Here is a 14,391-nt window from a genome sequence, read left to right as displayed (position 1 = left end):
TATGGTTTGGGGTTGGTCTGGAGAGGGGAGCTAAAATGTAGCATTTTTCAAGCAACTGAAACAGCTTTTTTCCCCTGTAATCTAGAGCCATAAATATTATGCTTATTTCTATGTAAAAAAAATATGTTTCTAGTTTTGCATATCTAAGTATATCTCTTCAGATGTCTGTATCCTCCTGATTGGTGGTTATATTGTTAAATAAACTAAATATGCTTCTCTGTATCTCTGCTCAAATCTAAGTAAAAGATTGAAAGTAATGTAACTTATTCAGTACATTTAGTAATTTCTTGATTTTCTAAAGTCTATTGACCTTGCCATCATGCATGCCTGCTAAAATAGTTAGGCAAGATAGCTACTCTAACTTCATTAATAGCCTGAAATGTATTCTGGGTAGTTAGTTATGAGGTTGGGAGATTGGGAAACTATCTGGGCTAGCTAAAGCCTACTTCATAACGTTGCTAGGTAGCTAGTAGTATTACAGAAGAAGAAAAAAGATAGTTCGTTTCATAGTTATTTTTTTTTAAACAGGACAAATCTGAGGGGGCACGTCCCCCCTACTGGCTTGATGCCTCTGACTCTGTGTCCTGTCACAGGCCTATTTACTGCGTGTGTTTGTCCTACCATAATCCCCTTCGTCCTGTAGGTCTACTGGAAATGCTGTTTGAATATGCTAACAACCAGAAACCTTTCCAGTCAGTCAGTATCACAAAAACAAGGAGGGGGGAGACCACCCAACTCCCTGCACTTAGTAGACATATTTCTACTACTGGTCAGGCGCCTGACGAACACAGCACAACTTCCTGCTTTTCCTCCCCCTATGACACACCAGTTTCGTTTTTTCCTCCTCTCTCTCTCTCTTCTCCTTTGATGCCAAATCCCATCCCTCGACCGGGTGAGGAGCGCGGTGAGTGGCTGAGCGTTCCTTGCAACAGCTGCGAGTTGCCTCTATCCAACACGGGAGTTGGCGGAATTGAGCTCAGTGCAGAACGACGAACAGCGGCTTTTGTCACGCATTGCCCCAGCCCCGGACCAGCAGCCCAAACGCAGATCGACATATCGCTACATTCATGACCGGACAGGGATTAAGTGGCGAAGGAGACAATTTCACAGAAGAGATTGAACGGATTTTACGCAGGTAGGAATATGATACGTGTGTGTCTGGACGCTTTGTATTCTAAACGGGCTCTGTGAAAGCAACGCTATAATAAATCACCAAGCCGGGACGTCTATGCAGCAGTATGTGTTGGAGATCGACTATATTGTAGCCTAGTTCTTTTGCGCAGCGCACCAGATCTTCATGGTTGCTGGAAGGGAATTTTTACATTTTATAAATGATATAGCAGTCTACTACGTTCTGTAGATCGGCTTTAGTGTAGTTCATCTCTAACATCCACCGTGTTTTCGCGGATAAAACCTACCGAAATGCGGGTATTAACATCGTAGGCTAGGACCTATACGATTTATATAGATGTAGGCTTTTTGATGTGCGTTACAATTGGAAAATGCAGTGTCAGCATCGAGTCTTTGTGCTGTTCGACGCAGTCCCCCTCGTCTCTGTGTGTATCTGTAGGCCTACGTGCAAACTTGCTCGAGCAGCGATTTGTACCTGGCACGTATACCGTAGACCCCGTATATCTACCTCCGGTGATCAACATACTCTCTCGGGAACGTTTTGTTATCGTGCGACAATGATTGTATCGCGCTGTACAGTAGCTTATACGCACTGTAATTGCATCATGACGCTCGTCATTGACAGGAAAATAATATAATAAAACTGTTTCTAAGTTTGGGAGACTTTTCCCTATCTATTCAATCTTCTAGTTTGAAGAGTTTTCAATGGTAAACATAATGAGTTTCTGTTTCACCAATTTTATCAGTTTAACATTACCCAGGAAAGTAAACGATGGGTTTTCCAAGATTACGCATATTGTTTTACACCCAGTAAAATGCAATGGTTATTGACTCTGTCAAGGGGCTGACTAACAGTTGATCTAATGACACATAGCCAGGACCTTGGAAACCTATGAGGCATACATTTTAGGTATTATTTTCCATCTATGCTTATTTCTCTCACACACTGTCTGTCTCTCTTATCATTTCTCTATCTATCTTTCAGGACTGTCGGGTTTTAGGAGTGCCCCTGGTGACCATGGATAAAGCTTTGCATATTCTACAGAAACCGACAGACTCAACCGACAAGGTCCTTGGCGGTGGAACGGGAATACCTCTGGATATGAGTTTAGGGGACCGGGAATTCACGGAACAATCTATTAGACTTAGCAATAAAATCCCGTTAGTGAAGCCCTATTTCAAAAAGAAACACGGACAGAGGAAACTGGACTCAAAATGCCTCCGTGCGCTTCAGGACCCAATCTTGACCACATTACTGAGTACGGATGCTCTTGTTACCGGAGACGGAGTGTTTGTCCCCAGGAACCCTCCGCCAAGGACAGCTGGGAACCTGTGCACTGCTGTGGTGGTCAAACAGGCACGGATTGGTGGGCCTGTGTGCCGGAAAGAATCGTCAGCTACCGGTGTAACGGCTATGATTACCGGTGACACGGAAATGGCGGACGCCGCCGCCGAGTTGGAGGAGACAGAAGGGGGGGTAACCAAGGTGCCGGTAGATCTCCAGCGCGTGACAATGGACTCTAACGAGCGCAGATTCCAGCTCAAACTTCACCCCCGGGCGCGCGATGTGGCGGCGGTGCCCCCCACACCTGATACCGCTCTAGTATCCCCTCCATGCCAGGGGGGCAACACGATGATTGACCTATTTGCTTCTAAAGCCTTGCGGGGGGCAAATTGCCTCACCATTAAAGACAGTAAAAAAAAAACCAGTCTTCAGGCTGACAAAGGCGAGATATTTCAGGATAAAAGCGAAGAGGCCTCCCTGGACCTAGTTTTTGATCTGCTAACCCAGCTCCAGTATCACACGCACCAAGCCGACTCGGTTTCCATCTGCGTGGATTTCCTGCAGGGGTTGTGTGTGTACGGGAGTGACTGCGCTTACCACCATACTGTGCTGCCCTACCACTGGCAGATCTGCAGGAGTGATACTGAAAGCTGGCAAAGCGTTGCGGATGATTCACAGGATCAGTTGGAGAGGCTTTATTGCAATCCGGACAATGAACAAGTCAGGCTCAAGTTTCAGTAAGTGCTTTTATTTAGTTACAGTGGTTCCTCCTGGTTTATGTTCTATATGAATGTAGCCTAATAGAGCTGAGATTGTATTTACACTTTTAAGACAGGGGTGCTTTGATATGAGAAAGGTATGGTGTTTGATATCTCAGTTTCAGTAGGTGTGTGTGTTGTAATGGTTAACTGAGTCGTTTTGGTTCCCGACTTCCCCTATCTCAGTTCTTATTTGGGTGTCATTCTTATGGCACGTTGAGTTCCTGCAATAGTGTGTGTGCTCTTTCTGCTCCCAAACCAAGCCTTCTCATTGGTTGAAACAGCTCAAACCAGGAAGTGCTGTACCCATGGCAGCTTAGAGCTGGGAACTTGCATGACCTACTGCTGCCTGGTGCGGTCACTGACACACACGCACTGGCAGTCTCTCTCACGAACACACACGCACACATACGCACGCACAAACACACACAAGCACTTGGCACGCACTAGCAGACAGGCATACAAAGTGTGCTCTGATTCAAGCTATACACCCCACATTCACACAATGACACAGTTAGCTATGTCACCACACACACCTCACAAGTTATTCAGGGAACTGAGGGGTTCGTTTATGTGTCTCTGTGTGTGACTGTGTGTGTTGTTGATTTTAGGTTTTAAAGTGAAACTACATGCAAACCTTCCCACCCACAGGATATGCACCTGTCCATGAGAACCCAAATGAAGTCAAGCTCTTATTTGAATATGCAACACACTCACATGGGTCTAAAGTTACTGTATTAGGTGCTGGTGATAGCAGCTTAGTATACTACTGTCAGTTTCCAAACATTATAAATGGCCAGTCTGTATACAGAGCCAAAATACCACAGTAACTACCAGTGTAATCACCTATACAATGACCGTGTACCAGTGTAATCACCTAGAGAGTGGCTGTGTACCAGTGTAATCACCTAGAGAGTGGCTGTGTACCAGTGTAATCACCTAGAGTGGCTGTGTACCAGTGTAATCACCTAGAGAGAGGCTGTGTACCAGTGTAATCACCTAGAGAGTGACTGTGTACCAGTGTAATCACCTAGAGAGTGGCTGTGTACCAGTGTAATCACCTAGAGAGTGGCTGTGTACCAGTGTAATCACCTAGAGAGTGGCTGTGTACCAGTGTAATCACCTAGAGAGTGGCTGTGTACCAGTGTAATCACCTATAGAGTGGCTGTGTACCAGTGTAATCACCTAGAGAGTGACTGTGTACCAGTGTAATCACCTAGAGAGTGGCTGTGTACCAGTGTAATCACCTAGAGAGTGGCTGTGCACCAGACTAGTAAACACAGTTAACTTCCCTGGGCTAGGTCCCACCCTAGTCAACAGCCAGTGGAATCGCCTGGCGCAAAATACAAATACCTCAAAAATGCTATAACTTCAATTTCTCAAACATATGACTATTTTACAACATTTTAAAGACAAGACTCTCGTTAATCTAACCACATTGTCCGATTTCAAAAAGGCTTTACAGCGAAAGCAAAACATTAGATTATGTCAGGAGAGTACCCTGCCAAAAATAATCACACAGCCATTTTCAAAGCAAGCATATATGTCACAAAAACCAAAACCACAGCTAAATGCAGCACTAACCTTTGATGATCTTCATCAGATGAGACTCCTAGGACATTATGTTATACAATACATGCATGTTTTGTTCAATCAAGTTCATATTTATCTCAAAAAACAGCTTTTTACATTAGCATGTGATGTTCAGAACTAGCATACCCACCGAAAACGTCCGGTGAATTTACTAAATTACTCATGATAAACGTTCACAAAATACATAACAATTATTTTAAGAATTATAGATTCTGAACTCCTTTATGCAATCGCGGTGTCAGATTTTAAAATAGCTTTTCGGCGAAAGCACATTTTGCAATATTCTGAGTACATAGCTCGGCCATTACGGCTAGCTATTTTGACACCCACCAAGTTTGAGACTCACTAAACTCAGAATTACTATTAGAAAAATAATAATCCATAGTTATATTCAAATAGCTCTGTTTTGTTCGTGCGTTCAGGTCACTATCCGAAGTGTGACGCGCGAGCGCATTCCGTGACAAAAAAAAAATCAAAATATTACATTACCGTACTTAGAAGCATGTCAAATGCTGTTTAAAATAAATTGTTATACTATTTTTCTCGTAAAATAGCGATAATATTCCAACCGGGCAACGTTGTATTCATTCAAAGGCTGAAAGAAAAAAATTGAGAATTCGCGTGAAAGCGCATCTCAGTCTCACTGTCCCCAGGCTGACCACTCACAAACAGAGCTGTTGTACTTTGCCCAGAGACAGCAGACACCCCATTCCCCTTTCTGGCGGCTTTAGAGAGCCAATGGGAGCCTTAGAAAGTGTCACGTTACAGCACAGATGCTTTATTTTCGATAGAGATGCAACAGAAGGACAACAAATTGTCAGACAGGGCACTTCCTGTATGGAATCTTCTCAGGGTTTCTGGCCTGCCATATGAGTTCTGGTATACTCACAGACACCATTCAAACAGTTTTAGAAACTTTAGAGTGTTTTCCATCGAAATCTACTAATTATATGCATATTCTCGTTTCTGGGCAAGAGTAGTAACCAGTTTAACCTCTTGGGGCTAGGTGGGACGCTAGCGTGCCACCCGTGGTGCACTCCATCAACAGCAGGTGCATTTCAAGAGCGGCAAATTTGAATCCAAATAAATGTCAAAATTCAAATTTTTCAAAAATACAACTATTTTACACCATTTGAAAGATAAACATCTCCTTAATCTAACCACGTTTTACGATTTCAAAAAGGTTTTATGGCGAAAGCATAAATTTAGAGTATGTTAGGACAGTACATTTACAAGAGTTGTGTGTAATGTTTTGTCAAGTCAAAGACAGGGTCACCAAAACCATAAAACCAGCTAAAATGATGCACTAACCTTTTACAATCTCCATCAGATGACACTCCTAGGACATTATGTTAGACAATGCATGCATTTTTAGTTCTATCAAGTTCATATTTATATACAAAAACAGCGTTTTACTATGGCATTGATGTTGAGGAAATCGTTTCCCTCCAATAACCGGCAGTCAAGTCAGCGTAACAAATTAAATAATTAAAATTAGAAAACATTGGTAAAATATTATATTGTCATTTAAAGAATTATAGATTTACATCTCTTGAACGCAATCAACTTGCCAGATTTAAAAATAACCTTACTGGGAAATCACACTTTGCAATAATCTGAGCACTGCGCCCAGAAAAATACGCGTTGCGATACAGACTAGACGTCATGTTGGGGAGATCTAAAATCGAAAATACTATGTAAATAATCCATTACCTTTGATTCTCTTCATCAGATGTCACTTCCAGGTATCACAGGTCCATAACGAATGTAGTTTTGTTCAAAAAAGCTCATCATTTATGTCCAAAAATCTCCGTCTCGTTAGCACATGATGTAAGCCAGCCGTTCGTTCAAACATGTCAAACGTTGTATAGCATAAATCATTAGGGCCTTTTTTAACCAGAACATGAATAATATTCAAGGTGGACGAATGCATACTCTTTTATAACGTATTGGAACGAGGGTACCCAACATGAACTCGCGCGCAAGGTGTCTAATGGGCCATCATCGTTCCATGGCTCTTGTTCGGTCAGATCTCCCTCCAGAAGACTCAAAACACTTTGTAAAGGCTGGTGACATCTAGTGGAAGCAATAGGAAGTGCCAAAATATTCCTAAACCCCTGTGTTTTTCAATGGGATAGGTTTAAAGTCAATACAACACATCAGGTATCCACTTCCTGTCAGAAAATGTCTCAGGGTTTTGCCTGCCAAATGAGTTCTGTTATACTCACAGACACCATTCAAACAGTTTTGGAAACTTTAGAGTGTTTTCTATCCATATATAATAAGTATATGCATATTCTAGTTACTGGGTAGGATTAGTAACCAGATTAAATCGGGTACATTTTTTTTATCCAGACGTGCAAATGCTGCCCCCTAGACCCAACAGGTTAAATCGGGTACGTATTTTATCCGGCCGTGGAAATACTGCCCCCTAGCCCCAACAGGTTTTAAAAGAAACCTTTTACATTTTTTACATTTTTGTCATTTAGCAGATGCTCTTATCCAGAGCGACTTACAGTAGTGAATGCATACATTTCATTTCATGCATTTAAAAAATTGTTTTTTAAATTTATTTATATATTTTTTTCTTACATTCGCTCAGAAAACCAAAGTAGACATTGTAACAGTCAGTATATAGACAGGCTGTAGGACTTGTATTTAAGTTTCAAATACTTCCTATTAGTCTTTTTAAAGGGTTTTTGTTTTCTTCGTTATTGCTTACTTTTGTGAAGTGTTAGACCATCCAATTTCAAACAACGGCCTCCAATACGCTCCCGGCATGGTCCTCACATGCTCAGAATTTTAATTCACATTTAAGCAAGTAAAACGGTACTTAATTTCCCAGAGTCTATCAGATGTGGATCTGGAAGATCTCCCCCCCCAATAAACACACACACACACCCTGGGTGATGTTGTGTTGCCATAGTAACTGAATGCAGTTGATAACAGCTGTTATCTGAAGAGCAGCAGAGGACAAAACAAGCCAGGCCGTCAACATGGCAACAGACTTATTTGGCAGCCGCTGGTGTGTGTGTGTGTGTGTGTGTGTGTGTGTGTGTAAGGAACAAGCTCTCACAGTCTCACGTGAGAATTAAACGTTCGTCCATGTTTCTCACATGCCAAATCTCGAGGTTTAGGCATTGACTCTGAATGGTTAAGTTTAGGCATCAACTCTGAATGGTTAGGGGTTAAGGTTTGCAATAGCTAAAGACAAAAATATAAAAAACAACTTCCTGTCGCTGGATTCGAACATGCAAACTTTTGAACCACAGCCATCCGCTATCCCGTCCACAACGCCCGAGCAGAACTGAAACCATCTTGAAGGTAACACCGCACGTTGTTGCTCCTTAGTAGCCGGTTTCCACGTCATCTCCCGACGTCCTCAGACATGGATGGACGTCGAATAATGACTTGTATCGCTGGTGACCTGTCTGGTGTGAGAGAGGGCATGTGTGTGACTGTGAACATGGGAGAGGGAGTTAATAATTCCTTCTGCCTGTGTTTACCAGCTCAACATGTTTCTATGTCCTATACATCATGTGAATGATTTGAGACTGTCTGTCTGTCAGTCAGTGCGTGTGATGCAGGACGAGTGGCCAGAGGTTGGGCTGTAAAAGTGTCCACTCAGCTCTCTTCCTCATCTCACCTCCTCCATTAGGGCTGGGCAACATATCAAATTCATTTGAATTTATGTTTAGTAGTTTTAGTTATAACAATTGTGACGCAAGAGGAAGTGGTTTACACCAGGAAAAGTGACATCTTTTCATTGTGACTTCTGTCGGCTCCCCAGCGTCGAGGTTCGTGCCCTGTAATTGTCTCAGTCATGTTACTGGGCCGTTGACGAGCATTATGATTCTACAAGTAGAAATGGCCAGTTTGTCGGTACCAAGTCAGTACACAGCAGGGGCATCGTATGTTCCTCGTACTGTGACAGTGACCCATCAGCAGTCCGATCTCTCTGTGTGTCTGATATAATAGAGGAACACTTAAAGGGATACTGCCAAGAATGCTTGTTCATTACTTTCATCTCCACCCGGCACAGCCAGAAGAGGACTGGCCACCCCTCAGAGCCTGGTTCCTCTCTAGGTTTACTTTCATCTCCACCCGGCACAGCCAGAAGAGGACTGGCCACCCCTCAGAGCCTGCTTCCTCTCTAGGTTTCTTCCTAGGTTCTGGCCTTTCTAGGGAGTTTTTCCTAGCCACCGTGCTTCTACACCTGCATTACTTGCTGTTTGGGGTTTTAGGCAGGGCTTCTGTACAGCATTTTGATATATCAGCTGATGTAAGAAGGGCTATATAAATATATGTGATTGATTGACTTTGTCATTGCGCTAACGCTAGTTAGCATTTGCCCGCGAAACTACCGCTTAACTTCCTTCATACTGGACACAGACATAACAATGGTATCCATGAGTTCATCTGACTGGGGAAGTAGATAAAGGACCTCATTTCCAACATCCTGAATATCCTTTCTAATGATACCCCTCGTTTTTTATGTCACAACTCTCCAAATGTACAGCAGAGACCCTTCTAAAATGGGAGTATCAAGGAATACGATTGTGGAAAATGTTCTGGTCAGTTTCAGTCACGCGCAGCATGGTAGGTACCACATACCGCCACAGATTTTAAATGCTAGCTGTCTAGTCTGTGTTTTTATAAATGTACATTGAGCATAAAAATACACATTTATATAAGGAATTGTTAACTCGTTCTCATTCTGAAAAAGAGGCATCATCTTATCCAGGACACTGGATGTCAACATCTAAACAAAGTGACACTGGAGAATGACTTTTTTTGGTTTGGATTTGAGTTCAGACAAACTGCAGAGAGGCGTTTTTGATATGGTGGGGGGGGGGGGGGGTCTGTCATGGCGGTATGAGACTATAGGTTAATCCTCATCCAAATACCCAGGAAGGAAGGACTCAACACTCATCCTCTTCTCTCAGGATTCCTCAAGCCAGCTACAGTTACATAGAGAGAGGAACGGAATAGTCATCACTTAACACATGATTTGCTTTTTACCCTCATCCCCGTGACAGGAATATTTGATGTGTGTGTGTGTGTGTGTGTGTGTGTGTGTGTGTGTGTGTGAGAGCCTTTTGTTGGACAGGCAGTAAATGGTTCACACGTCATTAACTGACACAGAGTCACTGAGCACCAAGGACAGAGTGACCTGACACCAAGGGGTGTGTGATTTGCTTCTGTCCATCTGCACAACTGCCAGTGTGTCTGTGTGCTGTGTGCTGTGTTCGTGTGTGCTGTGTTCGTGTCTGTGTGCTGTGTTCGTGTCTGTGTGCTGTGTGCTGTGTTCGTGTCTGTGTGCTGTGTTCGTGTCTGTGTGCTGTGTTCGTGTCTGTGTGCTGTGTGCTGTGTTCGTGTCTGTGTGCTGTGTTCGTGTCTGTGTGCTGTGTTCGTGTCTGTGTGCTGTGTTCGTGTCTGTGTGCTGTGTTCGTGTCTGTGTGCTGTGTTCGTGTCTGTGTGCTGTGTTCGTGTCTGTGTGCTGTGTTCGTGTCTGTGTGCTGTGTGTGTGTCTGTGTGCCATTGTTTGTCAGAAAATATAATTTCTCACACAATGTGTAGCCTGACCTGTGTGTGTGTGTGTACCTTTGTGCGTGTGTGTGACTGTTTCCTTGTGTGTGTGAATGTTTCCTTGCGTGTGTGTGTGTGTGTGAATGTTTCCTTGTGTGTGTGTGCTTCCTTGCGTGTGTGTGAATGTTTCCTTGCGTGTGTGTGTGTGTGCTTCCTTGCGTGTGTGTGGTGTGTGCTACTTGTGTGTGTACGTGTGTGTGTGAGGAGATAACGTGTCAGACTGCCTATGAAGTGATTCACTGGGGCGAGGTCTGGGTTGCCCTGCCTTCCATTACTCAGCCTCTACCTTTAACTCTCTCTCTCTCTCTCTCTCTCTCTCTCTCTCTTTCTTTCTTTGTGGCCTGTGAGTGTTCGTGCCTGCAGGCTTCCGTACGCCTATTCTGAAGCAATTTCCTCTCCTATTCCTCCAGCATCTCTTGTTTTCTCTCTCCCTATCCTCACCCTGCCCCTCTGAAATGTTACCATTCATCAACCTCTCCCCACAAACTGGGTGATGGAGGGAAGTGAAGTGTGTTGTGGCTTCTGGGAAACTGAACCAAATACAGGAGAAGGAACAGCGTTTAATCTGTTATGTGAGGATGACCCAGTGTGTACGCCTTGTCCTCCTCACCGAAGTGGCTTCTTGTATGTGTCACTAGGGTATGTCTGTCATGGTGTGACTTCTGGGGCATCGACCTCAGTAGGGTCGGTTCACTGGCTTGTGTGTGTGTGTGACTGCGTGTGAATTTATCTGGTTCTAGTCCGTGACACTCCTGGGAGCGTGACTGATGCGGGCATGCAGGTGTGACCGTCAGAAAGTCCTGGGGTGTGTACAGGCGAGTGTGAGCTGCCTTAAATTGTGCTGATGTCTGTGGGTGAGAGAGGGATTAGGGCTGGATCTAAAAGCCACCCTCTGTCTCTTTGTCTCCTCACACTCCCAGAGATCACAAACCCAAGCTGTCCCTGAGGTGTGTGTGACAGAGTCCTGAAGGGGGGGATAATTATCAGCCCCCCCCCCTCTTTATTTGAAACACACTCCAGGCTTGAACTCATCACATCCGTCATTTCAACTACGGTGTCTGTCTGTCGTGGGTGTAGGTGTCTGTCTGTCGTGGGTGTAGGTGTCTGTCTGTCGTGGTTGTCTGTCTGTCGTGGGTGTCTGTCTGTCGTGGGTGTCTGTCTGTCGTGGGTGTAGGTGTCTGTCTGTGTCAATCCAAAACTTCAGTTGACTGTTCCCTGCATTCAAGGAAGTCTGTGTATCGTGTGCGTGTGAGCGCGTGTGAGCGTGTGTGTGTGTGTGTGACCTAATAGTTTCACTGACAATAAAGCATCCCCATAGTTGGCCAGGCGTTGCCCCTGTTACCGTGGTGATTCCAGTACTGCTCTGTGATTGGTCTGTTGGGACATCAAAGGGTGGTGTAACCATGACCTCCAAGATGTCACAGATCCAACTGAATCAAACTCCTCCTACTCACTCTGTACCTACCTCCCTCCATCTCTTTTCTCACACTCCTCTCTGTCCACACTCCTCTTTTCAACCCCATCTCTCTCACGCATTCTGTTCTTCTCTCACCCCAGGGCTAAATTACTTTTTAGTCTTCTCAAATGAACAAACAGTTCTCAGCCACTCTCACTGTTCTCAGGGTATGACCTGAAATGAATTTGAGGTGGAACTGTGTGTGTGTGTGTGTGTGTGTGTGTGTGTGTGTGTGTGTGTGTGTGTGTGTGTGTGTGTGTGTGTGTGTGTGTGTGTGTGTGTGTGTGTGTGTGTGTGAGACTGTTCAGTGAGAGTGTGTCTTTGCACCTCTGGAAAGCCCAAATTTTAAGCCAGCCTTTGAGTGCTGTCTCTTCCAAAAAGGGGTGTGTCTTTGGACTGTGTCTGGCATTTGATTGGCTCTCTTAATGAACTCCCAGACTCACTCTGTGCACTTAATTTATCCAGGGGAATTTTATTTTTAGAATGAAGCTACGTATCTGGCCCAGAGAGAGAGGGCGAGGGCTGGAGGGAGACGGAGGAGAGAGAGAGGGGGGAGGGCTGGAGGGAGACAGAGGAGGAGAGAGAGAGAGAGAGAGAGGGGGGGAAGGGCTGGGGGGAGACAGAGGGGGAAGGGCTGGAGAGAGACAGAGGAGGAGAGAGAGAGAGAGAGGGGGGAAGGGCTGGAGGGAGACAGAGGAGGAGAGAGAGAGAGAGAGAGAGAGAGGGGGGAAGGGCTGGAGGGAGACAGGAGGAGAGAGAGAGAGGGGGGGAAGGGCTGGAGGGAGACGGAGGAGAGAGAGAGAGGGGGGGAAGGGCTGGAGGGAGACAGAGGAGGAGAGAGAGAGGAGAAGGACTGGAGCGAGACAGAGGGGAAGGGCTGGAGGGAGACGGAGGAGAGGGAGAGGAGAAGGACTGGAGTGAGACAGAGGAGGAGAGAGAGAGGAGAAGGACTGGAGCGAGACAGAGGAGGAGAGAGAGAGGAGAAGGACTGGAGCGAGACAGAGGGGAAGGGCTGGAGGGAGACAGAGGAGGAGTGTGTGTGTATATGTGTATATATATGGTATATTGTAATTAACTTGTTATAAGCCGTTGTTTTCAGCTTGTAACTGCTCTAGGTGTGTTATATAATCAGAAGGAGGAGGCTCTGTAGTGAAGGGTAGTGTGATGTCTGGAATGAGATGGGTGTTCTATTTGAAGGTCGTGTGTGTTTGTGGTGAGATGGAGTGTAGCGTGATTGGCTGTAGTTCCATTCTGCTCATAAATGTGACAGTTCACACATTGCTCATGACTATTGTTTTACTAAAAATCTTATTTTACCTAACCTTAACCCCAAAACACCAATTCCAACCCGAAACCCTCTAGAATTTTTTTTTCCCTTGTGGGGACTGGCAAAATGACTTCTAGTCCCCACAAGTATAGTTCAATCAAATCCTATTTTATTTGTCACATGCTTGGTAAACAACAGGTGTAGACCAACATGAAATGCTTAATGACGGGCCCTTCCCAACAATACAGAGAGAACATAAGCAAAGATGTCCACAAACTAGTCTTGGGCGGTATAGTGTATACTGGACTATTTGGAAAAAAAGTTTTTTTATATTGTCAAAACGATTTATTCTTCAATAAATGTTAATATTTGTAGCAAATGTGTAAGTTAATATCAGCATTCCATAACGTTCTATATCTAAGTACGAGTCTCTGTTGTGTGGCTCACGAGGTAATGAAGTTAAAAGAGTTTTTAAACTTGTCTACAATTCACTACTAAATGTTTGCCATCAAATATCTTATAATGGCTTTCTGCCAGAAGTCAAAGAGCTCTGGATGAGTTCTGTACAGCGGACATTTTTCTCCCTGTGCTTCCTGCTAGTGTGTTCTTTTGTCCTCTGTTCTTCTCCCATCTGGTCCGTGTACACATGCTGCTGTTCCTTCCCGAAAAGCATGGATCACAACTTTGTTCTTTTGCACAATTTCTCTTGTTCACTTTCGCTTGTAAATGTCCACACTCACCGAAAATGAAATACTAGCTATGCTTGTATAACTTTGAGCTGGATTTGCCTTTCTTTGCAATTAGTTTGTTCGTTTTTGCTCGTTAGCATTTAGCGAACAGCATCTGTGATTTTGCTATTAGTTTGTGCAAATTTTGTTAGCATTCTGGTAATAGAGGCCCAATGGGCTTTTCTTGCGTTTTATCGCCCCCTTGTGTGCTATGCCGGTAATACCGTAAATCCAGGGTTGAGACGAGGACGGTATGACGCTATGAACACATCTGTATACTGCCCAAGCCTAAAAAACACACAGCCCTGCCAGACGGCCATGCTCCCTTGTTAATGTTGTGTTGCAGGCAGAGACACTTCTGAGAGAAAGAAGAGAGGAGTCGAATGAGGGAAGACAGAGAGTGAAAGAACCGAGGGAGCGGAACAGAAGAGGAGAGAACAGAGAGAATGGAACATACTCTACTTTGACAATGCAGCCTGTTCCTGTTCTCTCTCTGTATTTTTCTTCATCCTCTTTCTGTTCCTCTTCCTCCTTTCCTGATGCCTTCTCTCACCTCTCATTAGTTATGTATTATCATGTATGTT

At 44.4% G+C, this 14,391-nt stretch overlaps 1 protein-coding gene across 2 annotated transcripts in view; it reads left to right on the top strand.

Annotated features, from left to right (window-relative positions):
• The first annotated feature begins 583 nt into the window (after positions 1-583).
• Positions 584-14,391, top strand: part of LOC106581451 (TCDD-inducible poly(ADP-ribose) polymerase) — a 28,710-nt gene continuing 14,902 nt past the window's right edge. The window contains exons 1-2 of one of the 2 annotated variants that reach the window (XM_014163517.2): positions 584-1,135; positions 2,117-3,153. In XM_014163517.2, coding sequence (XP_014018992.1) covers positions 2,150-3,153 — 1,004 coding nt within the window. In that variant the 5' untranslated portion in view covers positions 584-1,135; positions 2,117-2,149. Of the gene's footprint in view, positions 1,136-1,311; positions 1,840-2,116; positions 3,154-14,391 lie in introns of those variants that run through there. The other variant, XM_014163516.2, reaches the window with a different exon arrangement.

This window comes from Salmo salar, chromosome ssa20 (genome assembly GCF_905237065.1).
Source record: "Salmo salar chromosome ssa20, Ssal_v3.1, whole genome shotgun sequence".
Classification (NCBI taxonomy): Eukaryota; Metazoa; Chordata; class Actinopteri; order Salmoniformes; family Salmonidae; genus Salmo; species Salmo salar.
Note: the sequence above shows the minus strand (reverse complement) of the source record. Positions and strands in the feature narration are given on the sequence as shown.